The sequence below is a fragment of the Panthera uncia genome, assembly GCF_023721935.1.
Source record: "Panthera uncia isolate 11264 chromosome B3 unlocalized genomic scaffold, Puncia_PCG_1.0 HiC_scaffold_1, whole genome shotgun sequence".
Taxonomy (NCBI): domain Eukaryota; kingdom Metazoa; phylum Chordata; class Mammalia; order Carnivora; family Felidae; genus Panthera; species Panthera uncia.
In genome coordinates, this window is record NW_026057582.1 from 24,394,453 (window position 1) to 24,421,816 (window position 27,364).

Below are 27,364 nucleotides of genomic sequence, written 5' to 3' on the forward strand. Positions count from 1 at the left end.
AAATGGGCCGGAAAAGCAACCGCTCACGCGGCCATTTATCACCCTTAAGGCCACAAAGAACACGTCTCATTGTTTCCCTAGTCTCTGCATTGGCCTTGCTGAGCCTCATGGGAATTGTAGTCTTGTTTAGTAACCCGCTGGATAACCGCGGAAGGTCGCGCTAAAAGTAAAGGAAACTACTTAGGCACGGAGCGCCAGAAGTTCTGGGAGTTGTAGTCAAGAAGCCCTGTGGCACCTCCGGACAGCGCTTAAAGGTAAAGGCGGGAAAACTACAACTTCCAGCATGCTCTGCGGCCTCTTGCTTGACTCACGTTCCCCCCTTCCGCCCCACCCAGCGACTGTTCGCTTCCGCCCATTTTTATGCAGCTTAGCCTGACTAGAAAGGGTGGTCCAGCGGCGGAAGAGTCTGACGCTGCCCTGAAAGGGTGGGCTCGGTGTGGAAGAGGTGAGGGTGTCCCAATCCGCTTGGGCCGCGTATCTGGTTGAGTCCGGCCACGCCGCAGACATATCCTTTCCTCTTACTCTCTCAGGTGTCCCTAGACCGTCCGCCCCCCCCCCGCCCCCCAGGCCCGACTCTTCCAGTCGGAGCGACCGAGTACGCTGCGAGCTCGAGTACACTCGAGGTTGGAGCTGTGAGTGAGCCTCGACGTTTGATTTTGAAAGAGCATTTACTCTGCCAGCGATCCGCCGGACTCTGGCGACTGCAGTAGGTCCATGGCTTCCTGGACTTTTTGCCTGTAGAGTCTTCCTAGGTTAACCCACATTCCCCGGTTTCCGTTAATAACCTCACATGTGGAAGCCTGGCTCAGAACATAATTGAATCTGAGTGTAACTTCTCGGTAGCTGGTTTCTGAAGCGTCCTGAGGCTGGGAGCGTGTTGGTTGTGGATTTTTTTTTTTTTTCCTGATGCCTGTTGTCCTTCCTTTGTCCTGTACCTCGGATTTGCTTCCCTGTCTTGTGGGCTCTCAGTAAACAGGTGACAGGTGACGATAGGGACAAGCCTCTGCTGTATTTGAAATCATGTCGAAGCACTTTTTCCAGTCACTCTTAAAATTGTACCTGGTTGCTGCAACTTGTAGAGCCATTAAATCTTTATCATTATCTCTTTACTTGGCAAGTAAATTTACGTTCTGATTTGGCTAGAAGTACGAGTTGGTGGCAAGTATCCCCTGCGGTTGCATGGTTAAAAACGATTCCAGAAATTCTCTGGTGGATTATCGGGTGTGTTAGACATATTCTATGCTTATCTGTAGATATTTCCAGATATTTATTTACTGCCCTGGTTTTCCCTAGAGTAAAACAGAAGGACCATGCATGTCAGAGTGGAAGTGATCCAGGAGCTAGAAAACCTGGATTATAGGAGCAATTAGCAAAGTGGTTTTGGTACCGCATTCTTTTGTGCCTCATCTTCCTCATCAGTGAAATAGAGATGGAATCTGCCAGACCTACCTTACAGAGCTGTTGTGAGGATGAGAGTGCTCTATTAAGTTGACAATCTGTGCCAGGGACATTTACATGCTCTATGTACATCTTCAGTGTTGGTGATAGCCACTCTCAGCATTTTTGTGTCAGATTTTTTTAATCTTTAGGATTGCTTGAAAGTATTTTCTGTCTAGCTTTTTCTAAGCTACCATGATGCTTTACTAATAAAAATTAATACTGAGCATTACTTTTGTATCAGACACTAGGTGCTCCACATGTATGATCTAGTTTAAGCTTCACAACAGTTTTATAAGGTAAGGGGTCTATTGTTATGCCCATTTTACAGATGAGGAAACTATGGCTTATAGTGGTTTGACTTACGATTTTTCAGCTTTATGATGGTGCAAAAGTGATGCACATCCAGGAGAAGCCATAGTGTGAGTTTTGAATATGGATCTTTTCCTGGGTTGGCAATATACACTGCACTGTTGTGATGCTTGGCAGTGGCAATGAGCTATGGCACCCAGTCAGCCACATCACAAGAGTGAACAACTGGTACATTTAAACTATTCTGCACCCACACAGCCATTCTGTTTTTTCACTTTCAGTACAGTAGTCAATACATTACATGAGATATTCAACACTTTATTATAAAATAGGCCTTGCATTAAATGATCTTGCCCAACTGCAGGCTAATATAAGTGTTCTAAGCACATTGAAGGTAGGCTAGGCTAAGCCATGATGTTCAGTGTTTTCCACTCACGATATTTTCTTACGCTTGGTTTATCAGGATGTTAACCTCATTGTAAGTTAAGGAATATCTGTAGAGTATGTTAAGGGCCATCAGAAGCTTCAATAGGGCTGCCGTGATGAGTGTATGTCAAGCTTCTGTTGTGAAAGGTACCATTGAGAGAAAAGGAAAAGCAAATGAATTCTTTAGAATTTAACCCTGTGTAGCCTCTGGAGTTCTTTTTGTTGCTTTGGGAGTTTTGGTTACTCCATCCTAGTGTTTTTTGTTTTTTAATATTTATTTGTTTTGAGAGAGCATGTGTGAGCAGGCTGGAAGGGCAGAGAGGAGAGAGAATCCTAATCTGGCTCCTTGCTGTTAGTGCTGAGCCTGACATGGGATTCAATCCCAGAAACTGTGAGATCCTGACCCAGGCTGAAATCAAGAGTCGGACCCTTAACCGACTGAGCCACCCAGGAACCCCACTGTTTTCTTAGTTTAAATCAGTTTTCACTCTGTCCAGTTGGCATTGATAATTTTTTTCAGAGTGAAATCTAATTTTAGAATAGTGATGGGAGGGACTTGTGGTATTTTGACTGATTCTTTATATATATATTTTTTCTTTTCTTGGCCATGCTCTCAGTTCCCAGAATTTGGCCAATACTTATTCGTAAATTAATCATAATTTGAAGATACAGGCAGGATAATTCTACTTCATTTAATCTTTGCTTGCTTTCTTCTGACATTTAGCAAGCATGTATGAAAACAAGAGCCAGTTTTATTCACTGTGGTATTCCCAGGGCCTAGAATAGTGCCTCAAAGATGGCACTCAGTATTAGATAAATGTTGAATACGTGAATGCAATTTTTATGTTTTGTTGGTGCTTTTTCTTCAATTTAATTTTTTAAATATTGATTTTTGAGAGAGGGGGGAGAGTGTGAGCAGGGGAGGAGCAGAGAGAGAGGGAGACAGAGAATCCAAGCAGGCTCCTCACTGTCAGTGCAGAGCCCGATGTGGGGCTTGAATTCATGAACTGTGAGATCATGACCTGAGCTGAAGTTGGATGGTTAACTAACTGAGCCACCCAGGCACCCGGGTTTTGTTGATACTTTGATCTTGTGTATTCAGCAAAGTTTGGGATGCATTTTTATAACACTTGCCTGTCTTGTGCTGTTACCTTTATACATATATATGCTGAATACCCCAGCTTTCTTGTAGGGTGCTTCAGAAGAGGGGCTGTGTCTTGTACTTTTTTTTTTTAATGTTTATTTTTGAGAGAGACAGAGACAGAGACAGAGTGCGAGTGGGAGGGGGGCAGAGAGAGAGGGAGACACAGAATCCGAAGCAGGCTCCAGGCTCTGAGCTGTCAGCACAGAGCCTGACGTGGGGCTTGAACTCACGAACCATGAGATCATGACCTGAGCTGAAGTTGGCCGTTTAACCTACTGAGCCACCCAGGCGCCCCTATCTTGCATTTTTTACATATCCCTCACAGCTCCTGAGAGAGTGCCTTGAACAAAGTAGGTAGTCTAGGAATGAATGAGTACTCATGGGTAATTAGAGTATCAAAAGTATGATTTGATCAGTTGGAGACCCAAGGATCTGATTTTATGTGGCAGATTCAATATTTGCTCTAATTCTTTGAAATGTCCCCAAATCACTGGGGTGTGGGGTAGGAGGGAGAGTTTGTAGTGAAGGAAATTAAAGTTTTTGGAGCTCTGTGGGAAGTGATCCAGGAAACGACATGTATCTGTCTTACTCTTACTCCAGATGAATCGGACAAAAGGTGATGAGGAGGAGTATTGGAACAGCTCCAAGTTCAAGGCTTTCACCTTTGATGATGAAGATGATGAACTGTCACAGGTGGGTTTTCTTGAGCAATTGTTGCAGGTCACACCTCCTCCACAGTGCCACTCTAAAATTCCTTCCCCTTGTGTCCTTGTTAAGCTAGCTTTTGACTGTGTGTCCATTAGGCTCAGAAGTGTTTGGGGTCAGACCTTTAGAAAAATCTTCATAGAAAAGAGGTTTCAAAACAGAGCCAGAAAGATTGTAAAAATCAACTCTCCACCCTTCTTACTTTTGTTCTTAAGGTAACTTATTCCTTTCAGTTTTTTTTTCCCTCAGAACCCCAAGTCTTTTATCATATGATGTAATTGTTATTTTTGAACAATGAATTGGATTGGAAGTTGTCTTTATTGCATCTATTTTACAAATGGGAAAACATTTATTTTTGGAGAGATGGACAAACTCACTCAGGTTTACACAGTAAGTCATTGCCAGGAATATGATTAGCGCTTTTTTTTTTTAAGAGGTTTTTTTTTTTTTTTTTTTTTAATGTTTTACTTATTTTTGAGGGGAGCAGGGGCAAAGAGGCAGATAGATCTGAAGCAGGCTTCACATTGATAGCAGCGAGCCCAATGCAGGGCTCGAACCCATGAACTGTGGGATCGTGACCTGACTGAAGTTGGATGCTCAACCAACTGAGCCACCCAGGCGCCTCAAGAGTTGTTTGTTTGTTTGTTTGTTTGCTTTTTAAGTTTATTTATTTATTTTGAGAGAGAGAGGTTGAGAGAGCATACGCATGCACTCTAGGGCAAGGCAGAAAGAAGGAGAGAGAGAATCCCAAAAAACTCCACATTGTCAGTGCAAAGCCTGATATGGGGCTGGATCCCATGAACTGTGAGATCATGACCTGAGCTGAAATCAAGAGTCAGAACTGACTGAGCCGCCCAGGTGCCCCTATTATTAGAACCTAAAAGCAGCTTTGATTCCTTCTAACTCTTGCCACTGGACTGCAGTGTTGGCTAAAGAACAATTTGTTTTCTTGGCAAATATCTGGCAGACTAGATTGCAAAGGGTGAAAGTGTTTGCCATCTTTAAGTCCCAATTGCTCAGCCACCTTGATTGTCAAAGAGATAGGTGGGAAATACTGCTTACCTGAGTGCCCTGCCTTATGTCCCTCTGCAGTTAAAGGAATCCAAGAGAGCAGTAAATAGTCTTCGAGACTTCGTGGATGATGATGATGACGATGACCTGGAGAGAGTCAGCTGGAGTGGGGAGCCAGTGGGAAGTAAGTAGAAGAGGCTATAGGAGGGGATTGATATTCAGGGTTCTTGTCACTAATGAGGGCTCCATTTGCTTGTCCTCCCAGTGTTTTGTCAGGAAGGGGAATGAGGGTAGACTATTTTCAGATGAGCATACATTTGGAAATTTAATCTCAGAAGATACTTAAGGAAATAACAGTAGTTCCCATGTGGCTGTCTAGTCTGCTGTCTTAGGGTTAATGCTTGGCTGGGTATTTCAGACTCACTTGGGGTGCTTGTTAAAATTAAATTCCTAGGCTTCACTCCAGAGACTTAGATTCAGTAGGTCTCGGGGGTGAGGGTCTTAATTTGTGATAGGTACTGTAAGTGCTTCCAATTTGCAGTCATATTTGGGACTATTGGCTTAATTGCCCCTAACTGGCTGGCAGGACTGACTTCCTTAGCCACCAAGTCTCATCGTCTAGCTGTTTTATAATACCACTTAATGGTTTTGCAGAGTCCATCTGATTTTTGAGAATGTTAAAATTTTTTTAATGTAGGAATATCATCCCACTTTAAAAATATAGTATTTTAGGCAATGAATGAAAAGTTTCCCTCTCACACTATCGTGCATTTACTGTTCTCAGTCCCTGCTATCCCAAAACACTGCTGTGGTTTGTTTCCTGTGTGTTCAACTAAAGATTCTTTTTACATTTGGAAATGCATATAGGAATATGTATATTCTTATCCCCTCTTTTACACCAGTGGTAGCATGCTTTATACCCTGCTCTTTTCAATTGACAATATAGCTTGGAGATCTTTCCATATCAGTACGTAAAGAAGTTTCTCATTCTCTATTTTTTAAAATTATTTTATTTTATTTTTCAGAGAGAGAGAAGCAGAGCACAAGCAGGGGAGGGGCAGAGAGAGAGGGAGACGAATCTGAAACAGGCTCCAGGTTCTGAGCTGTCAGTACAGAGCCCGATGTGGAGCTCGAACTCATGAGCTGTGAGATCATGACCTGAGCTGAAGTCGGACACTTAACCGACTGAGCCACCCAGGCGCCCCACTCTCATTCTCTCTTTTAAAACAACAGCATCGATTATGTTGTATGGGTTTACCATAATTTGTTTAAACAGTCTACTTTTGATGAACTTTAGATTGTTTCCAATCTTTTGTTTATACTGCTACCAATAACCTTGTTTTTGGCCCATATATGAGTATATGAAAGATCAATTCTTGAGTGGCATCACTGGCAGAGGGTATTTGCATCTGTATGGGTTAGATATTGCCAAATTGTTCTCCACAGGGACTGTACCAGTGTGCCCCCATCAGCGATGTTTGAGTGTTCCTGTTTCCCCACAGCTTTGCCAACACAGGGTATTATTGAACTCTAGATCTTTGCCAGTTTTACAGGGGCCAATGGTATCTCAGTGCACTTTTACTTTGTGTAATTCTTTTATTAGAAGTAAGGTTGAGCATCTTTTCGTATGTTTTATAGCCACTTGAATTTCCTTTTCTGTGATCCATTTGTTAATTTCCTTTGCTCGTTTTTCTGTTGATGAGTCGATTTGAATTTATTTTTTCTCTCTACTTCAATTTTTTAAGTCCATGTCAATAACAGACCAGGGCCTCTGGTGAAAAACTTTTAGTATTTATCAGAATGCTGTATATCAAGGATTATTTTGTATGAGAATCACTGATTTAGTTCTATCTCACAGGTATCTCATGGTCCATCAAAGAGACTGCTGGTAACAGTGGGTCAAACCAGGAGGGGCGTGAACAGCTCAAGAGCCGAAACAGCTTCTCCTCCTATGCACAATTACCCAAACCTACTTCTACCTACTCCCTGAGCAGCTTTTTTAGAGGTAAAGAGATTGTTAAAGGGGTAGGGGGGCCCTCCTTTTCTCTTTCCAAAAAAAAAAAAAGAAGCACCCAGTTTATAATTTTCATTTACTCTGGAAGAAAAAGATTATTGAAGGATAAAGAATTATCTTTGGAACTGGCAGTTAGGGATTAGAAGTCAGAGAAGAGAGACGTTCAGAGGGATTTGACAGGAACATGATGAACAAAACTGACATTAGTTCTGTGGCAGGTGCTGAAGAAATTTACCTAGGTCAGGATTCCTGCCTACCCCTGTGCATTGCTGTAGGGAACCCTTGTTTACTACTGGTGGGGATATAAAATGGCATAGCCACTGCGGAAGACAGTATGGCAGTTCCTTAAAAAAGTAAGCCAGACATACAAGGACAAATATTGTATGATTCCATTTCTATAAGATACCTACAATATTTAGATTCATAAAGACAGTAAAATAGTGGTGACCGGGACTGGAGGTTAGGAGAAATGGGGAGTTATTGTTTAATGGGTACAGAGTCTTAGTTTGGGATGATGAGAAAGTCCTAGAGATGGATAGTGGTGATGGTTGTACAGTGTGAATGTACTCAGTGCCACCAAACTGTACATTTGAGAATGGTAAAAAATGTTTATGTCATGTATATTTTACCACAAGTAAAAAAAATTTTTTTCCCTGACTTTGTTTTTCATGGCACCTCAAATTTCTGAAGTTGAATGGAGGTTTGTTTTAAGCCTTGAGTTCCCACATTGCATAAGAAAGGTTCTATACATACTGCATCCTTAACCAAGTGAAATGCCTCTGACTGGAACTATTGACCTCTCCCTTTACATGTTCTTTACTTCCAGGGAGAACTAGACCTGGAAGTTTCCAGTCCCTTTCAGATGGTAAGCATTGACCCTCTGCTCTGGAGTACTATGGGAGATGTTACTGATATGGGGTACACTCTGCAGGGTCATGGAGATAGGTGGTAATTAGATGAAATGTTTTCTGAGTCTAACACCATTAGAGAAATTTTCTGATTTTGAGTAAGGAGGTCAAGATCATTCTGGCTATAGGGGCAAGGGGTGACTTCTAGGGGCGCTGTTTCTGGGGAGGAGCCGAGATCTATTTTGGGCCATAAAGATGCCTTGGGACCTCACGAGTCAAAAAAATGCATGTGAGAAGGAAGCAGTAGAGGAGAGGAGTGACATGAAGATGGTGTCCTTCTGAATCAGCTGCCTATTTTTTCCAGCTCTGTCGGACACACCTGCCAAAAGCTATGCTCCAGAGCTGGGCAGACCTAAGGGGGAGTACAGGGTGAGTTATATCTTGCACTGGTGTGACACTTCACACAGTGCAGAGTGCTTTGACATACGTTATCTTGCTTGATCTTCCTAACTTTTTGACCAGCTAATACCTTAACTTTTATGTAGAGAAGAAAACTGGATTTCTAAATATCAGGGCTTGCCTTGGGTCTCACAGCTATTAAGTGGTGGAACTGGGACTCCGTTTATTTACATATTCCGTCCTAGCGCACTTCCCTTACCCATTACACTGCCTTTTGAAGGCTGTATTTTGAAACTTTTGATCATCGCTGTGGTCTGGAAGCTTTGTGGAGCTCATATTCCCAAGAAGCACATAACAAAGTAAATTGATTCATAAGGAAGACAGTATATCATAAGATCCAGAAGAGAAACATGTCTCCTTCTTTTCCTTCTGTCTGCATAACCGTCAGTTAGAATCCCAAAATGTGACTAATTGTATCTAGGGGGTGAAATCCTGAACCAGTAGGCATAGGGTTATGGTTTTGCCAGTTGGTTCTTTCCCTTTTTGATCCATCTCTTCTTGCCTGTATTGTCCCTGTTGTAATTTCTTCAGACACTCAGAACAAGACCATTCTTGTTCTTCATTTTTTTTTCATTCATTCCCTCCCACAAAATATGTCCCCATTAAGGAATAAAGATAAGAGTTTTAAGTGAGGAGCTGGCACACTGATAATGCTGATCCCTTAACTTCTTGAGATTCGTGTGTTGCTAATATTCTAGGATTATAGCAATGACTGGAGCCCCAGTGACACAGTGCGACGCCTTCGGAAGGGCAAGGTAAGGCCATTGGAGAGAGAATTCTTGTGGGAAGAGAGCACCATGGCTGGGAGAAAACGTTTTCAAAATACATGTGTTATAAAGGATTTTTTATCAAGAATATATAAAGAACAATAATTATCTTCAATAAGAAGATAAACAACTCAGTAAAAAACTTGGTGCAAGATGTAACCAGTTACATCAAAAAAAGATAGGTGAATAGCCAAAGAGCACTTGAAAAGTTCTTTCACATTAACAGTTATCAAGAAGATGTGAATTAAAACTGTGAGATACCACTGTATAGCCACTAGAATGGCTAAACTTACAAGTATTGATCATACCAAGCATTGGGACGCTGTGGAGGAGCCAGAACTCTGGTACACTGAGAGCAAGAAGGGAAAATGTTAAAACTACTCTGGAAAATAGTCTGGCACCTTCTTATGAAGTTAAACATACACTTAACTTCATTGCTAGACATTTACAATCCAAGAGGAATGAAAACTTATGTTCAAAGACTTGTACACAAATTTTTGTAACAGCTTCATTTATAATAGCCCCCAAAGTAGAAATAACCCAAATATCCTTCAGGAGATAAATGGATAAATGGTGATATGTCCATACAATGGCAAACTGTTTACAAGTAGGAATAAATTAGTGGTACTCACCACAATGTATTGATTCATCTCAGAAATGTGATCTTGAAGGGCACCTGGCTGGCTCAGTTAGTAGAGCATGTGTCTCTAGATCTCAGGGTCATGAGTTCAAGTCATGTGGGTGTGGAGCCTACTAAAAACAAAACAAACAAACAAACAAAAGTGAAATTGAGTAAAAGAAGCCAAATGTGAAAGAGTACATATTGTATGATTCTGTTTCTGAAATCCTAGAAAAGGGAAAACTTTGGTGATTAAAAACAGATGAGTGGTTGTGAGGGGCTAGAGATTGGGTCGAGGGGGAGTTGGCATCAAAGCTGACAAGGAACTTTTTGGGGTGATGGAGTTGTTCTGTATCTTGATTATGGTAGTATATGAACTTGTCAAACTCACTGAATTTTACAGTTGAATAGGGTAGACTTTATTGTATGTAAATTATACCTCCTTAAAAAGAGAACAGGTGATCTCTCTACCCATTGACTTTGGCAGGACTTCATCAGGACATCAGGACTTTCTTGCACGCTAATTCTGTTCTTATTTTGCCAGGCCTGCTCACTAGAAAGATTCCGCTCCTTACAGGACAAGCTACAACTCCTAGAGGAAGCAGTAAGCATGCATGATGGAAATGTCATTACTGCAGTAAGTTGTGGGTTTTGTTTGTCGTTTGTTTAATTGTTGTTTTCAGTAGTTTCTCAAAGTCCAATCAGAATAGGACTTTAACATTTTAGGTTAAATGTCTAGTAAAGATCCTGGATTTCTCTTATTTATTTGTTTGTTTATTTTAAGAGAGAGAAAGGGAGAGCAAGAGCATGGAAGGGGCAGAGAGGGGGAGAGACACAATCCTGAGCAGGCTTTGTGCTGTGGGCACAGAGCTTGATGCGGCACTTGAACTCACAAACCATGAACTAAAACCAAGAGTCAGATGCTTAACTGAGCCACCCAAGCACCCCCTCGATTCCTCTTAAAGTGTAGGATTCTCAGTAATACATGCTCTGAGGCTCGGCTGGCAGGACATGCATTGTATGTGGAACTCTTGATTATAATCAGGAAGCAGCAGGTTGGCTTCTAAAAAGTAATCTGAGAGAGAAGAGGTATGAGAGCAGTCTCTCAGAGGGGGTGTCTCTTGCCAGTGTGGGAATGGGCAGGTGGACTTCTCTTAGACATCTGCCAAGATGCCTAATGTGTCGCTGACATCATTTCTAGACATCAGGAGCTCAGGGCAGGGCTTTGCGTTTGAAAGGTTACACAGAGTAATTTATTCTTTGTTCTCCTTTCCTCTAGGTTCTGATATTCCTGAAGAGGACACTGAGCAAAGGTGAGCATGGGTTGAGAGAAATCTTCAGTCAACAAGATACCGGCTACATTTGAAGGGAGAATGTCATTGTGGCTTTTATCAGAATTCACCATGATCAGGTCTGTTTCTGAGACAGCTGGGATGGCCTAAGACTTCAGAGTATCCATCTCATCTCTTGAGGGCAGTTTTTCATCCTGTAGGGTGATAAGTCTATTCACTTCGAAGTGTCCCTATTTGCTAGACAGACAGATGGCTGTGTTGATTTGAGGACTTCAGAGTCCATGCTAGGTGCCTGCTGGTTGAGTTGGTGAAGGCTGACTGAATGGCTAAGAGTTGCCCTGGACCATGGAGTGCATTGATGGTGGATTGAGCCAGAGGAATGGGTACCATAAAAAGCTGTTCCTTGCTTGTGATTGGGTCTGAGATGTTTGGAATGTATGAGGAGGGAGACCAATTTCACACCTGAGTAATAGGCTTTAATCTTCCCCACCTAACTATTTCCTGCCTGCCAGAGATCCTCTTCCGAGAGCTGGAGGTGCGACAGGTTGCTCTGAGACATCTCATTCACTTCCTTAAAGAAATAGGGGATCAAAAGTTGCTTTTAGACCTCTTCAGGTAAGAACTGATCATCTTGTCTATGAAGTTTACTGAGTCCTTATTCAAAGCACGCTGGAGAATACAAAGAGAAAAGATATTGTCCTTTTTTTGTTATTAGATAAGATACTGAAACGGTGATGGGATAACTAATAATGCACCTCAGCCTGTGATAAAGTGACAGTATAGCAGGTGGTTAAGGAGGCGGCCCTGGAGTCAAACATACCTACATTGAATACTGGCAACACCACTTAGTTCATAGAGTGACCTTGAACAAGTTGCCCAACCTTTCCAAGCATTAGTTCCAAACCTGTACAATGGAAATGATGATTTGTACCCGGCAGGTCATTATGAAGATTAAAAGAGTTAGTGTGGGAAAAGCACTTAGCTTAATACATAGTCTGTATTAATATTTTTAAGCATTTTGTTATAAAAGACTCAGAATAAAGGTATCTTTTATTGCTTGGTCCCCAATGATGCCAGTGGGAAGTACGGTGGAAGAGCAAAAGAAGAAAATAACAATCTTTAGTCAGGATACCCAAGGAAAGCCACATGGAGGTGTTTAGGAATTGAGACTAGGTAGGATTCTAATAGATAGAGAGGCAAGAGGTAGGCATATGTGCTGGTGGTCAGGGGCAGGAGAATATCTTCTACCATGTTTTCCTTCCTTCCCTATCTCATTCTAATCAGTAGAGACTTTCCTGCCCTTAGATTAAAATGTATATTATGTCTTTTCTTCAATGTCAGGAAAGCGGTTAGAACCTTTGTTTAGGCTGATAATGTGGCCTATGGTAACTCCAATTATCTAGTGACTCCAGCACAGTGGTGAGCTGCTCCAAGACTATGGTGGGAAAAGCAGATCACCTGGTCAGGGCCAAGATTACAGATGTTAGCGAGGAATTTGCAGAAGACATGTTCATTGAGGCAGGCTGTTCTCTCCCTCCCTCCCTCCCTCCCTCCCTCCCTTCCTTCCTTCCCTCCCTCCTTCCCTCCCTCCCTCCCTCCCTCCCTCCCTCCCTCCCTCCCTCCCGATCAGCAAGGCTTTATTAGGCATCACCTCTAGGCCAAAGCAGTGATGTTAGTTACAGTGGTCCATTCAGAATAAGAAAGAATTAGAAGACAATGTCCTTGTTCTCCAAGGTCTTACCACCTTTGGGATAGACAAAACCCATTCTACACTACGTGAAAACAACAGAATAATATAGAAGATCTGTTTCCAGGATTGTTCTGACAGAGAAGAGGGCTTTAATCTTTCCAAAAAACCCTGTAAGATTACTGTGGGCTAAGGTTTTGTGGAGGCTCTGAGCCTATCAGACCTGTTAACATTACAAAGTTATTACTGTCCTGCAATGCCTTCTTGTCCTTGCTTTTTTCTCAGCTAGAGCAATCAGGGGAACATTCATACCTGATCCACCATGTGTTTTGAAGAGGTTGTTCATAGAAATTTTAAGAGGAGGGCTTATTTCATTTATGGAGGCAAATTTATGAGTTTGAATTGTGTTTCTCCTAGAGCAGCCATCCTATTTTGTGAGGTTATACTGCCACACATCAATAGATAAAAATGCCCTGCTCCCTTCTGCTTCTTCCCAGGTTCCTAGATAGAACAGAAGAGCTTGCGGTAAGTGTGGCCTTTGTTTCAGTTGGGGACCTGTTTAACAGAAATCAAAGCCAAAACCCAGCCTCCAAGATCCCAGAAATCTAAGCCAAAACCCAGCCTCCGAGATCCCAGACTAGTTAACAGTTTCCTTCCTTTGGTATTGATTGCATCCGGAAGAGAAAGGCACTGGGAAGCCTGAAAACTAAATCCAAATGATGTACTGTTTCTTTTTATATGCTCTTTTGATTGGGCGTGTCAATAAACACTTTTTTGAATAAATGAATAAAAACTGGCCTGGTCAATTTGTAATTTGTTTTTTAGTTCTTAGTTGTTTTCACTTCCTGGTTTGTAGGAGCTTTTGGGTTTTGGCTTCTAATGCTAGAAGATGTTGGAGAGTTAAGAGGGATTAGAAAGCAGATATAGGTCAAGAAGGAAGATAGGTCAAGCCGGGCTGCACCCAATACACATTTTGGCTGAGGGCTGAATGGCCAAGTGTGCAAACTGATTTTTGGCAGATTTTCACCATTACAGAATAAACTCCTGGAATACCAGAATAAATCTGAAATTGTACCAAAAATTTCATTATTTTATTAAAAGTGTAGAGATATACTTTTAAAAGTTTGCCATTGTAGCGCAGGGGTAAGAATTCCTTAGCATATCCATGGCAGGATTGTCCCTTCGGTCACTACACCACACGTTTGTGGTGTTATCAGTGCTCACATTCAGCTGGCACGCTTAATAATCTTGCTAACCTTCTTCACACAGCAGAATAAAATTGAGGAAAATGTTTTCTCAGTCACATTTTGTAAAAGGAACTTTTACTTAATATTCAAGGCATGGAACAATCACAAAAATCCTTTATCTTAATCTACTGAAAGTGATTGGCAGTCTGTAGCAATCATTTTGAAAAGCTTTTTGTTTACATTTTTAATCTCCATAGATTTGTTGTGTTGTTTTTTTTTTTTAATGTTCATTTTTTTTTTTTTTGAGAGAGAGAGAGAGTGTGAGCAGGGGAGGGGCAGAGAGAGGGAGACACAGAATCTGAAGCAGGCTCCAGGCTCTGAGTGTCAGCACAGAGCCCAACACGGGGCTCGAATTCATGAGCCATGAAATCATGAGGTGAGCCGAAGTCATATGTTTAACCGACTGCGTCACTAAAGCGCCCCTAATCTCCATAGATTGGAAGCTGTAGGGAATTTTCTTCATACAGCATTCTTATGAAGTTTGTTGTTTTGAAGTTTGATTAGTGAAAATAGGTGTGTTTGGGTAATGCATTTTCTTCTAAAACTTTATTTTCTTCCTATTCTCTATTATATTTGAATTGAAGATTCAGATTTACATGCATGCTGTTTTATATAAATTTGGAGTTTAACAACCTTACGAATTTGAGAATTGACAAAGCTGATGATAGTCTCCTTTCAGTTTCTCCTCACAGAGTGGGAAGGTTACCTAAGTAGGACTTTCCTGAAAGACTTAAGGCCAAATGGAATTGAACAATAAAAATAAACCATAGCTCTCAAAGATTGCTTTCTTTAATACTAGGAATGATTGTATACCAAACATTTTATGAAGATTAGATTATGATATAATTTCTATTATTCTGTGTTATCATTTACATTTTTATATACTTGTTTCTAAAAGGATATACTGTCCTTCTTAAAGCCAGTTCATTCTCTTAATATTCATATTAACTGTCAATCTGTTTATTTATTTATGAAAGATTGTATTTTTAAGTAATCTCTACACCCAACGTAGGGCTTGAACTCACAATCCCAAGATCAAGAGTTGCATGCGCACTGAGCCAGACAGGTGCCCCTAATCTATTTTTTTATTTTTGGAAAGTTTTTAATTGTGCATAAAATCTCAACTTTTATAACCATCATAAATTATTGCATCAGTTAGCTCTTGTAATAATAAATAGGGACTAACTTTTTAATTATTTTTAATTTTTAATGTTTATTTTAGAGAGAGCACAAATGTGCTCACGTGCAAGTGGGGGAGGGACAGAGACAGAGGGAGACAGAGGATCCAAAGTGGGCTCTGTGCTGACAGCAGAGAGCCCCAGAGCCTGACGCTGGGCTTAAACTCAGGAAATGTGAGATCATGACCTGAGCTGAAGTTGGACACTTAACTGACTGAGCCACCCAGGCGTCCCAAATAGGGATTTAATCTTCAGTTCCTTTTTCAGAATTCCAAAATAGGAAGCACATAAGAAGATTGTCTTTCAGAGTTATATGTATGACTTACGGTATTTGAATGTGAGTCTTCACGTGTCAACAGTGAATCAGATGACTTGCCTTACTTGTGTTACTGATGTTGTCAATTATTAGGTATTTACAGGATCATGCTACCATTGATTGTGTATAAGGTCAAGGATGCCAAAAATAATGTTGAAGTAAGCATTTAGCTCTTTGGCCTTTTGAAAGGCTAAGGCTGAAGCAAAAGCTGGTTTTAGTTAAATAGGCTAAAGCCAAACTTTGGAGTAAAGCTGGGTGCTCAGCTACTCAGTGCTTCATTGTAGGCCAGCGCTGTCCAAATAGAGCTTCCTACGATGATGGCAGCATTCTGTATCTGTGCTACTGGATATGGTAGCCACTAGTCCACATGTAGCTTTTGTACACTTAAAAAAATGACTACTGTAACTAAGGATCTGAATTGTTTAATTTAACGTAAATCATTTAAATGTAAATGTAAACCAGATATGGGTAGTGGTTACTGTATTAGATATTGCAGTTATAAATAAACCAAAGAGTGGTTTTGAAGATTTTTTTTTGAAGTAATCTGTATAACCCTGAGATCAAGAGTCGCATACACTGGGGTGCCTGGGTGGCTCAGTCAGTTAAGTGTCCGACTTCAGCTCAGGTCACGGTCTCATGGTTCGTGGGTTCAGGCCGCACATTGGGTTCTGTGCTGACAGCTCAGAGCCTGGAGCCTGCTTGGGATTCTGTGTCTCCCTCTCTCTCTGTTCCTCCCCCACTCATACACTCACTCTCTCTCTCTCTCTCAAAAATAAATGAATGTTAAAAAAAACAAAGTCACATGCACTACTTACTGAGCCAGCCCCTGAAGAGCAATTTGAATCACTGTTTATCCTCTCCACACCCGCACACCCATCCACGCCCAGAGGAATCTCTGATAATGAAGAATTTAGTTTTTAAGGATGGAAGGTCTAGTTACATAGCTAACTCAGCCTTCTAAGGAGAGAAAATAACTCAAAGCCTGCCTTTTTTTTTTTTTTTAATTGTAGCTGTCTCATTATCGAGAGCACTTGAACATTCAGGACCCCGAGAAACGAAAAGAATTTCTTAAGACCTGCATTGGGTAAGTATGGGGGAGAAATGTTTTTAAGCATAAATCTTCTTAAATAGAGAAGCGAAGAGACTAAGGGAGTGGATAGGTAGTTGAAGGGAAAGCCTAATAGTGGGTCATATAAGCATCATTAAAGATGGTCTCATTCAGTGAAGTGATTCCAAAATTAATTCCCCAGTAGAGTTTTCACTGATGGGTAGTAAATTGAGAAAAATAAAGACAATAAAAAGAGGGTTTTTTCTACCGCTAAATTTATTTTATTTGAAGACTGCCTTTTATTCTGGAATTTTTTTTTTCCTTCCTCCTTCCTTTTTTTGGTGACAAAATGCATTGGAATTTTTTTATGACCTCATATATTAAAATAAAAAGTCGGCAACACTTTACCTTCCATATTATTTTCAGTGTTACTGGTCCTTGAGACCCCAAAGCACAAGAACCACTGATTCAGCCTACGTGTTTATCCAGGATGTAAGTCCCTGTAAAAACCAGCCCATATATTATTCTTCCAGTGATACGCACTCACTGCTCTTGGAAGTAGCTTATTTTATTGTTGAATAACCTTCATTATCATAAAATGCTTTGTTATCTTGGGCTGAAACTTGCTTCCCTCTATCTTTCAAGACAGGTATAGAGTCTTCCCGGTAGGCCTTACTTCAGGTTCAGTATTCATGGTTGCTTTAGTCCCTAATGGGACGTGAGTGCCTGGTTTCACATTTAGAAATTTGTCTTTGTCTGTGCAATCCTTAATTTGAACATTATCAAATACTGAGCTATGTCATAGTGGCCTCTGGTGAACCAAGAGAAAAGTTGGAATAGTGAAGGAACTGAAACCTATTGCTGTCTCTCTTTATCTCTTGGCAAAAATTGGCTGTGGCTCATGCTTCTCTGGGATAGTGTAATTGAGTTTCAGAATTCTTCCAGGAGTGAGTGGAGTATGGGACTAAGACAGCACTTTCTAAAGGAGAGATCTGTGAACTGGAAGCTTAAAATCTGGCTTCTATTCCTGGCCTTACCCCTTGACTTACCATGTATGACTTTTAGGCAAGACGCTGTTTGTCTCTTAACATTTTCACATGTAAGATGAAAGGTAGGGACCCTTGATCAAGTTTGTGTAGATCTGTGAGATCTTTATCAATCTATAAATGTACCACCATGCCTTGTAATTTAATTGTACCTTATTTCTCTGCAGTAAGAAACCACAGCACTTCACTGGGTTGTGGGTGATAGGCAGTTGGCTAAGCTCACTCACTCAGTATCTCATTTGTCACCAGCTCCCACAGTGAGAGGATTCTAATTCCTCAGCACAACCACTGATGACTACATACATCTTGTAGACTTAGAGGATCCTTCCTTCCTTTTTTTTTTTTTTTTTTTAAAGATTTTATTTTTCTTCAAGTAATCTCTCCACCCAACATGGAGCTTGAACTCATAACCCTGAGATTAATAAGAGTCTCACGCTCTACCAGCTGAGCCAGCCAGGTGCTGATCAGGATCCCTCCTGAAGTGGCAAAACCTTAAATACAGAATCCTAGTCAAAGGTCTATTCGGTTTTCTGCTTTCTCTCTCTCTGCCTTTCAGGGATGGTCTAAAGGTGCATTGGGATCAGATTTGTGAAGCGCTGTGAGCCTCTTGTGCTTACAGTGGAGTTTTGGTTTAGTTGGGTTTGTTTCTTGTTTTAGTAGAAAAAGAGGCGCTAACCTTCTGGCTCTCTACCAGTTTGCCATTTTCAGCAGAAGATTCTGCACATATTCAAGACCATTACACCCTCCTGGAACGTCAGATCATTATTGAGGTTAGACTCCTTGTCTCTACGTTTTCTGCTTCAATGCCAGTGCTCAGTGTCATTCAGCATCTAGGAGACTTCTGTGCTCTGTCATATATGTCATTTCCTGTTATACTCTGCGAGAGCCTTTCATTTCCTCTTTACATGATCGCCCTTTTCCCTCCATTGTTCTCAGGCATCCTTTTCCTTCTCACTTGCTGTTAACCTGGAAGTATTTTCTCTTCCTCCTAGAACTCCCATTTCATCCTTACTTCTCCAGTCTTCCTCCATTCAACAAGGCTCTGTCATCATTTTATGGTTTTTAAACTCCCTTGGGATATCCTGGGCAGTTTCTTTTTCTCATCTTTGCCTCTTTGCTAGGATAAGAAACACAACTGCTGTAGTATTTAATGTTTTTTTCTTACCTCTACTCTGTGGACATTGTTGTTTTTTTTCACTTGTTTCACTCCACCACAGGCAAATGATCGGCATCTAGAATCAGCAGGACAGACTGAGATCTTCCGGAAGCACCCCCGCAAAGCTTCTATCCTCAACATGCCATTAGTGACCACGCTTTTCTACTCCTGCTTCTACCATTACACGGAGGCTGAGGTATAGGCAAAATGTGAAAGAAAGACCCCATACACTCGCACTGCACAAGAGGAATATACTTCGAAGCCAGTTATTTCCTTGTGCTCTTAACAATGGGTGTATATAGTTTTTGGAAGTCCACCTGGAAGCTTTCCTGGCCCTCAGAAAAGATAAGGAACAATGGATAAGGAACTTCATTGTTATTTGACTTTCTGTGCTCAGAAGGGGTGGGCTAAGTGGGAAAAAGAGGTTTGTAAGGGCTTGTGTGGCTTCCGGTGAGCTGGCATGCTAGCATAGCACATTCTGTCTCCCCAGTGCTGGTCCCACAGCAGTCCCTGTTCAAAGGTCCATAATTTCAAATGGATTTGCATGGTACAGAGAAGAGCAGGGTGTTAAGTATTTGTGAGTACTCTAAAAAATTGTGTTTTTTGAAGAGATTTGAGTTTAATGGTAGTAGGTGGGAATGATCATAATGGTCACAAGATTAACATTAAAATTGGGAAATATATGTATTAATCCAGTTTCATTCAGCCAAGTTGTGGTATCCTATTAGACCTGGTGGAGTTTTTCTCTTAAATTATTTTCTGTGTTTAAATGGCTACAGAGTGAAATGTAGTAAAAAGAAAATGTTAGATTAGGTGGTATTTGAGAAAGTCAATAACACTAAAATTCCTTCTCTACTTTCATCCTAGGGGACGTTCAGCAGTCCAGTCAACCTGAAGAAGACATTTAAGGTAGATATAAACTGGTCACTGTTGGGTAAGGTAGTATCAGGGTAACTACGTGGAGTGGATATTGCTTTGTAACCCTGCACAAGAAGTCCCTTAATATTCACAGTTAAAGGTGGAAAGGACTGAGTTTGTGGGAAGCGAAGAAAGACTGCAACCGAATGGCTTACGGTGGTGCTGGGGCTTGGGAGTGAGAAAGTTCTTGATGACTTGAGAGATTTGTGCATTTTAAGGGGCAGAATCAACCCCAGGGGATATTTTTGCCTGTCTTTTCTAGAATTCTCCCTGATGCATTTCTACTTACCCTTAATTCCTCTGGTCTCTGTTTTTTAGATCCCAGATAAACAGTATGTGCTGACGGCCCTGGCCGCTCGTGCCAAGCTTCGGGCCTGGCATGATGTAGATGCCCTCTTTACCACAAAGGTGGGTGCCCTGGAATTGTGTGGTGCTTCTGGGGCCTCGGAGTTACCGTCTTGTGACCTCGTGCCTCATGGGAATCTCAAGTTCTAGTTACTGGTTTACATTTTTCCTCCAACCTTTTATTTGTCAAACTGAAGGAAAAATTGAAAGAATAGTATGATAAACACAAATAGTCTTTACTTATTTCACTAGTTTATTAACATTTTGCCATATCTACTTTCTCTTTTTTTGCTGAACCATTTAAAAGTGAATTGCAGACATCGTGACACTTTTCCCTTGAATACTTAGGCATTTATTTCATTTATAACCACAATATTATCAATTTCAGGGTATTTAATGTTAATATATTTTTAAAATTTATTTATTTTGAGAGAGGGGGAGGCAAAACGCAAGTGGGGGAGGGTCATAGAAAGAGAGGGAGAGAGAGAATTCCAAGCAGGCTCTGACAGGGGGCTTGATCACATGAACTGTGAGATCATGACCTGAGCTGAAACCAAGAGTTGTATGCTTAACTGACTGAGCCACCCAGGCCCTTAACATTAATATTATAATATCATATGTATAGTCTATATTCAAATTGGCTCTTTAAAACTTTATGTTTTTGTGTTTGCTGTCAGGATCCAATCAAGGATCTTACATTACTTTGGTTGTCTCTATTTGTTTATATTTTAAATATCCTTTTTTCTACTATAGGTTTGAGAATTTTCTGTTTCTTCCCTTTGTTAGGTGGTTCTTACTTGTTTTTTTGTTTTTAAGATTTTATTTTTAAGTAATCGTCACACCCAGGCTGGGGCTCAGACTCACAGCCCCTGAGATCAAGAGTCGCATGCTCCACCAACTGAGCCAGCCAGCCTCTCCGCTGTATATATGCATACACACACACACACACACACACACACACACACACACACTATGAGAGCATAGACAGTCAAATAACATGAAGTTCCTTATCCATTGTTCCTTATCAATTGTCTACCTGCTCCTATTTCAGTCCCTTCCTCAAGGCAGACACTTAAAAGTTTGATGGTAATTTCCCAGACTTCTCACAAATTTACAAATATATTTATATGAATATAAAAACGTGGAAGATAGAATTTTTTTCTATCCAGATAAGTTCATACTACAAGTATTCTTAATTAAGTTGCTTGTTTCATTTAGCCATATTTCATAGACTTTTCTCTTCCTGTAGATCTAAGAACTTATTTCTTGTCTCTGACTCTTTTTCCATCCTGTTAAATTCCTTGACTTTTCTGAAAAACTCGTTTCTCTTCTCTATCTCCCACCTCCCATCCATCCACACTCCCTACCGTGTTATTCTAGTCTGACCGTAAAATGAATGGTTACAAAGTGTGTTGAGTCTTTCTTGTCTAGCTACTGTTGCCTCATCTTCCCTTTTCAGAACTGGCTGGGCTACACCAAGAAGAGAGCGCCCATTGGCTTCCATCGGGTTGTAGAAATTTTGCACAAGAATAGTGCCCCTGTCCAGGTAATGGCCTCCTAAAGAGAGTTGGGTACAGGATCCTCTAGGAGACCTAACTTTTAGCCTCTTACTGGTCAGTGATGGGAGACTTGATCTGCTCTGGTCTTATCTTAAAGACAATATAGTAGCTGCAGTGGATCTTGATATAGAAAAGGTCAGGTAGGGAAGTTCTCCTCTGCCCTTTAGAAGGAATCCCAGACTGCCCCTCTCTGAGGAGCATCTACTGTGTTTAGCCCGTGTGGAGCACTGACATATTACTCAAATGATACAAAAGGAGAGCTCAGTGACAAAGGACATCAAGTAGCACTGAGCACAGCATCGGATCAGATCTAGAACACACCTGTTGCTGGCATGGATGTCTAATTATAGGGTAAGGCAGAGTGTGCTCTTCCTGTCTCTCCTGGGCCAGCATGGAAGTACCACATAGAGTCCACCTCACTCCCCATTGCAGAACTAGTCTTATGGTTGATGGTGGGAATTGTAGACATCAGATATGGAACTCATGCCTTCCTCAGGATTTTTTTTGTGTAGCTTTTAGAGCTCTTTGTTTTATGAGTCTGGGAGTCATTAATCAGAAGTACCTCTTCCTATAGATATTACAAGAGTATGTTAATCTGGTGGAAGATGCGGACACAAAGTTGAACTTAGCCACCAAATTCAAGTGCCATGATGTCGTCATTGATGTGAGTCCCTAAGAAAGGAGAAGCCTGAGTTAGACCCTCAGTGGAGAGTGGGGGATTATGATCTTCTCTGTCTAGATCCTATGGTACTTCTTTCAATTTTGGCTTTAACAGACAAGATGATCTGGCAAGAGTTAGTTTGGAGACCTGTTCTCCTGTATTATTTTCCCAGCCCTTTGACCTCTCTTTTTTTATAAATTTGTTGCATTCAGAGAATTCATAGAACTGAATCCAGCCACATGAGCTCTTCAGTAAGAAATTCTGTAGGTGCCTGACCCCACTGTCCTCCCACTGTAGCCTCTCAGTCTCTCCTTGAACCTTGCCCCAGTGTTGGGAGTGGCAGGAAGAAAAAGACCCTTGTAGAGAAGGCTCATTGGAAGTTTTATTGCTGTGTGTTGGTACAGACTTGCCGGGACCTGAAGGATCGTCAGCAGTTGCTAGCATACAGGAGTAAAGTGGATAAAGGATCTGCAGAGGAGGAGAAGATTGATGCCATTCTGAATAGCTCGGTAAGCAGCAACAGTTTACCCCTGCAAGCAGTCTCAGGAGATGATCCCCAAAGTAGCATCAAGTATATATTCCCAAGGCCAAGATGGGGTCACAGTTAGCTGAGCATCATAGATATAAGAGTCTGTGAGCCTAAGGGTCTGAAGCGCTGCTTCGAAAGGCAGAAATTACTCCTGAGATGTGGGATGATCCAGGGGTAATCTGGGGACCTTGGGCTGAGATTTCACATAGTACCTTGATAATCGTTAAACACATCAGGTAGGAGGTACACGTCCAGGGACCATGGGAATGACTGCTGCAGACGCAGAATATCCAGATGGTAGTTTTCTGGGGCCAGGTATGATCTACTGGTTGGAAGTAAGTGGCTAAAACAGCTTTTAGCTATTTGGGCAACACAACTGACTCATCTCTCATAGCATGAAATTACTGAGCTTTTTGTTCACATAGAGCTTAGCTCCCTGTTAGATATTTGGGAACCTACCATGGAGTCATCTAAAGCTAGTGAATCTTGGTCCTGAGGAGGGCAGAGCCAGAATAAATGCCCGAAATCAGGCTTGTAAGATACAGAATGGGTATTTAATTCCTCTCTGAATAAGCAAACTCCCCTACATACTAGAAAAACATTTTTCAACTTCCCCCTCCATTCTCCTTATTCTTACTTTACCTAGCTGTGAGCCTTGTTTTATTGTATTCCCCTGCCTGTCTGTAGGGGTCAGTGGAAACTGATCATTGTTTGTTCTTTTCCACAGCAAATTCGATGGAAGAATTAAGTGGCATTAGCTACCCTGAAACCTGCCTCATTTCTTCCTTTCCTGCCTATAGTAGAGAGTGCTCTTTGTTGGGAGAATTACAGTATCACATCGCTTTGGACCCATCATCAACAGGCAATGCCTGCTACTCTTAGGACAGAAACCAGCGTCTGGGCACAGACAGCTTCAGACTGATCTTCTGTCCAAGAATCATCATCTAAGGGCCAAGATCTAAAGCTCTGACTCATGAGAAAGATTCTCTCCACCTGGTGCTCAAGTGAAGGTGGGAATAATTTCTAGATTGGGCCCATATTGGGCAAGATCTCTCTTGGTCTGGGAAAATGACTGCTCTAGAAAAGAAGTCTCCTAGACTAAGAGGTCAGGGATCATAGGATGGCCACTCCATCCCTCTCAGCTAATTATGACCCTGGACTTGGTGCTGGACATTGGGAGTTCTGCTCTGAATGGAGTCAGAATAGAACCAAAATGGCTCTCTCTCAAGGGACCTCAGGAAGGGGTGCCAGTATAGCCAGGAGCTGTTGGAGGTGCCCTCACACCAGACTGCACAGAGTCCTCCACATAATGACAGAGAGTGCCCAGACGTCGAGTTTCTTCAGCCAGTGTCCTTCTGCTGCCCCAGTTCTAGCCTCTGTTCGAGACTTGTGGTTCCTCTTTCACCGGCACACCAAGATGGCCTTGTGTAGGAGATAAGGACATCCCTGTTATCTTTTCCTCTACTTCTCCCACCCCAGACCCATAACTTTATATGGAGCTCAGATTCAGCAGTGCTAGAGAGCTCTTCCTTTATGCACAAATCTCATTATTTCACTAGGAGCTTTCAGAAGGTCCACCAGGGCTAAACTCAGCAGCATTTCAGACGGTTAGGATATTAATTAAGATGGAGGTTTTAGTTTCATGCTTGGTTTTCAAGAGGGTATTCTGGAGTGCTAGCCTCCTGCTCTGTACCAATAGAAGCCTCTCTTCTCTATAACTGAATTGGGTTTCCCCGACATGCCTAGACTCCTAATAAAGCTATTTCTTCCTTGGTGCCTTCTCTTTTCCCTCCCAAATGTTTTGTACAGAACAATGAAATAATTGCCTTGTCTCTTGGGACCACTACAAACCTGCCTCAGTGACCGCATTCAGTAGTCTGTCAACACACGTCAGGTCATGGAGTAACGGTGCTTATGGCAAAGTACAGCCATGTGGTTAACAGAGAGCACTGTACCTGGAGACAAAAGACCTGGCCTCTTGTCCCAGCTCTGCTGCTGACAAGCTGTGTGATGTTGGGTGAATCCCTTTCTCTCTGGACTCACTATCTTAACCTGTCATAGGGGGGCATGTTTCTCTTGGAACTTGTAGAAGTCTATGCTCCTGTGACTGTGTGGAGCAGGTGAAGGGGTAGAAAGAAGAGATGTTGTATAGAGGCACAGAGCATGCTTAAATGCATGTGGTTCTCAACTGGGAGAATTTGGGCCCCAGGAGACTGTCCAAATCTGGAGAAGCTTTGTTGCCACAACTGGTGAATGCTACTGGCATCAAGTGGGTAGAAGCAAGGGATGCTGCTAAATATCCTACCATGTAGGACAGCCCCCACCAACGAAGAATTATCTTGCCCAGAATGTCAGTAATGCAAATGCTGACAAACCCTGCTTTCCGGGGATTAGACTCTATCTCTTGCTCCTCCAGTTTGCGATCCCCTTTGCAATTCCAGGTAACCTCATAGTTCCTTCCCTAGCCATCCGTCTTGCTGTCCAAGAAACAGGATTTGCTAAATTGTGCTCGTTATTTGCCAATAACAAACCACATTAACCTTATTAACTAGTATATCAGGGTTCATTTAGAGAAGCAGAATGTCTAGGAGTATATAGTCTGTCTATATGTGGGCTTCATTACAGGGATCTGACTTTACTCAAGTATGGCCATTGGTTAAACAGGCTATGGAAGGTTGTCTTCGTATCTGGTGGTAGAGGTGGACGTCCATAGGACAGGCATCGGGGAAGGGAAGATGAATAAAATGTGAGGGAAAGCAAGGACAACATGGAGGCCATGAGGCTGGACAGGAACCCGTGTCAGCTGTCACCGCCTCCAATGTTGAGGATGTGGGTGTCCTGCAGGCAAAACTAGTTGGTGGTCTTTGTCACGAAACTGAACACAAACCTGGCCCAGGAGTGTGAGAAGCTGTAAGAGGATCCAGGGGAAAGTGTAGTGATCATGGGTCCAGCTGCTGCTCCGCATCAACACGGTCGCCAGCAAAGTACCTGCCCAGACCTTGTAAGCAAGCAACACAAACTGGCTGCTGCTTCAGCCTTCCAGATCCTGTGCAAAAGTCTTGTGGCACACCCTAACTGGAAACATTCAGGGAAGGGAATTCTGGGAAATGTAGCTCAGCTTCGCCAACTTGACATGTTACCAAGCCACAACCACTGGATCCACATTTTTGAGGATGTATTAGTGAAGGATGGGCCTAGAATCCACGCCTGTACAGGTTAACCAGTGCTGAGTGGGGAGGTTTTGAACTTGTCTTTCCTTTGGAACAATAAATATCACTTGCAACATTAGGATGACCTACTCGCTGTTTTGATCAAAGGAAGTATTTTTCAGACTTGACGAGAATTTCCATACTCTTCGCTTCAAGTGCTGAGATTGTGAGTGACATAGGAGCCCTTCTATGCAAAGGATTAGAGAAGCCAGCCACGAGAGGTCACATATTGTATGGCTCTAGTCACATGAAATAGCGAAAAAAGGTAAATCCACAGAGACAAAAAGATTTGCGGTGCCAGGGGCTGAGGAGGGTGGCGAGCAAGTGGGGGGTAACTGCTTAATGGGTACAGGGTTTCCTTTCACTGGGAGGATAAAAATGTTTTAGAACTAGAGGTTCCAGAGCATGTACAACACTGCAAATGTACTGAATTGTTCACTTCCAAATGGCTGTGTTATGTGAGTTTTACTTCAATTTCTTTTAATTTAAAAAGTAGATTAGAAGAGTGCCTGGCTGGCTCAGTCCATGCAGCATGAGACTTTTGATCATGAGTTCGAGTCCCACGTTGGGTATAGAGATTACTTTTTAAAAAATGGATTAGAGATTTGAATAGTTTTGATTTCTGGTCTCAATTTTGCCATTGCTATAAAATAGAGTTCTGAATATCATTGATTGTTTTCCCACCGTTACTGAAGTATAATTGACAAATAAAAATTGTATATGTTCAAAGTATACAGCATGATGATTTGCTATATATTGTGAAATGATTACCACAGTCCAATTAATTAACACATCTGTCATATAGTTCCCTTTTGTGTGTGTGGTGAGAACATTTAAGATCTATTCTTAGCAAATTTCAAGTATATAATCTAGTATAATTAACTATAGTCACTATGGGGTACATTATATCCCAAGAATTTACTTGTCTTATTCTTCAGTATCTTGAATATAAAAAGAAAAGGTATGAAAAATAACACCTTGAGTAGTGCTGGGATCTGTATGATATTCCAGTCTGGGAAAAATCTAGATGCCCAGAACCTTCTGTTAGGAAAGGGAGGATCCCATACTGCCCTGGTGTAGTGCTCCTAGGAGTAGCAAAAAGAATTCCTGCCCTCATGACGCAAGTCTAGAAAACCTCTGGGTGGGGCTGGCCCCTTTAAGGCTCAGAGACTGAAGTAATCTGGTAGCTAAGGAGTCATAATGACAACTTTCTTGGGTAATTCTCCCTAGAAATGTAGTTCTTACTCTCCACGACCAGAAGTACCTAGGAGTAAAGCCACCTTCTCCTCATTTTGGTTGGTGAGAGATATATGTAAATGGGCTTACATATCTCTGGCTTCATTTTCTAAAACTCTAGATGTCCTTGGCCTAGAAAAGAGACCATGTTAAATTTGGGCCCTTTCCTATCCTGTGGGGAACACAGAGTTGAGT

The 27,364-nt window shown here is 41.7% G+C and overlaps 2 protein-coding genes across 5 annotated transcripts in view; both read left to right on the plus strand.

Moving 5' to 3' along the window:
• On the plus strand, nucleotides 1-24,501 carry VIPAS39 (VPS33B interacting protein, apical-basolateral polarity regulator, spe-39 homolog). Of its 2 annotated transcripts, none has more exons than XM_049612411.1 (20): nucleotides 1-254; nucleotides 3,920-4,012; nucleotides 5,117-5,219; nucleotides 6,894-7,040; nucleotides 7,876-7,914; nucleotides 8,262-8,326; nucleotides 9,055-9,111; nucleotides 10,287-10,379; nucleotides 11,022-11,055; nucleotides 11,547-11,649; nucleotides 13,219-13,246; nucleotides 16,473-16,546; nucleotides 18,251-18,326; nucleotides 18,774-18,908; nucleotides 19,580-19,621; nucleotides 19,949-20,038; nucleotides 21,435-21,521; nucleotides 22,109-22,198; nucleotides 22,600-22,704; nucleotides 23,452-24,501. In XM_049612411.1, exons 2-20 carry the CDS (start codon nucleotides 3,920-3,922, stop codon nucleotides 23,470-23,472), a joined length of 1,482 nt encoding a protein of 493 aa, XP_049468368.1. In that variant the 5' UTR covers nucleotides 1-254; the 3' UTR covers nucleotides 23,473-24,501. The 2 variants fall into 2 exon arrangements, with proteins under 2 accessions (XP_049468368.1, XP_049468367.1); XM_049612410.1 differs by lacking the exon at nucleotides 1-254 and adding an exon at nucleotides 304-445.
• Nucleotides 23,645-27,364, plus strand: part of NOXRED1 (NADP dependent oxidoreductase domain containing 1) — a 20,541-nt gene continuing 16,821 nt past the window's right edge. For 2 of the 3 annotated variants that reach the window (XM_049612418.1, XM_049612420.1), the window contains exon 1: nucleotides 23,645-23,734. In XM_049612418.1, coding sequence (XP_049468375.1) covers nucleotides 23,698-23,734 — 37 coding nt within the window. In that variant the 5' untranslated portion in view covers nucleotides 23,645-23,697. Of the gene's footprint in view, nucleotides 23,735-26,766; nucleotides 27,229-27,364 lie in introns of those variants that run through there. The other variant, XM_049612419.1, reaches the window with a different exon arrangement.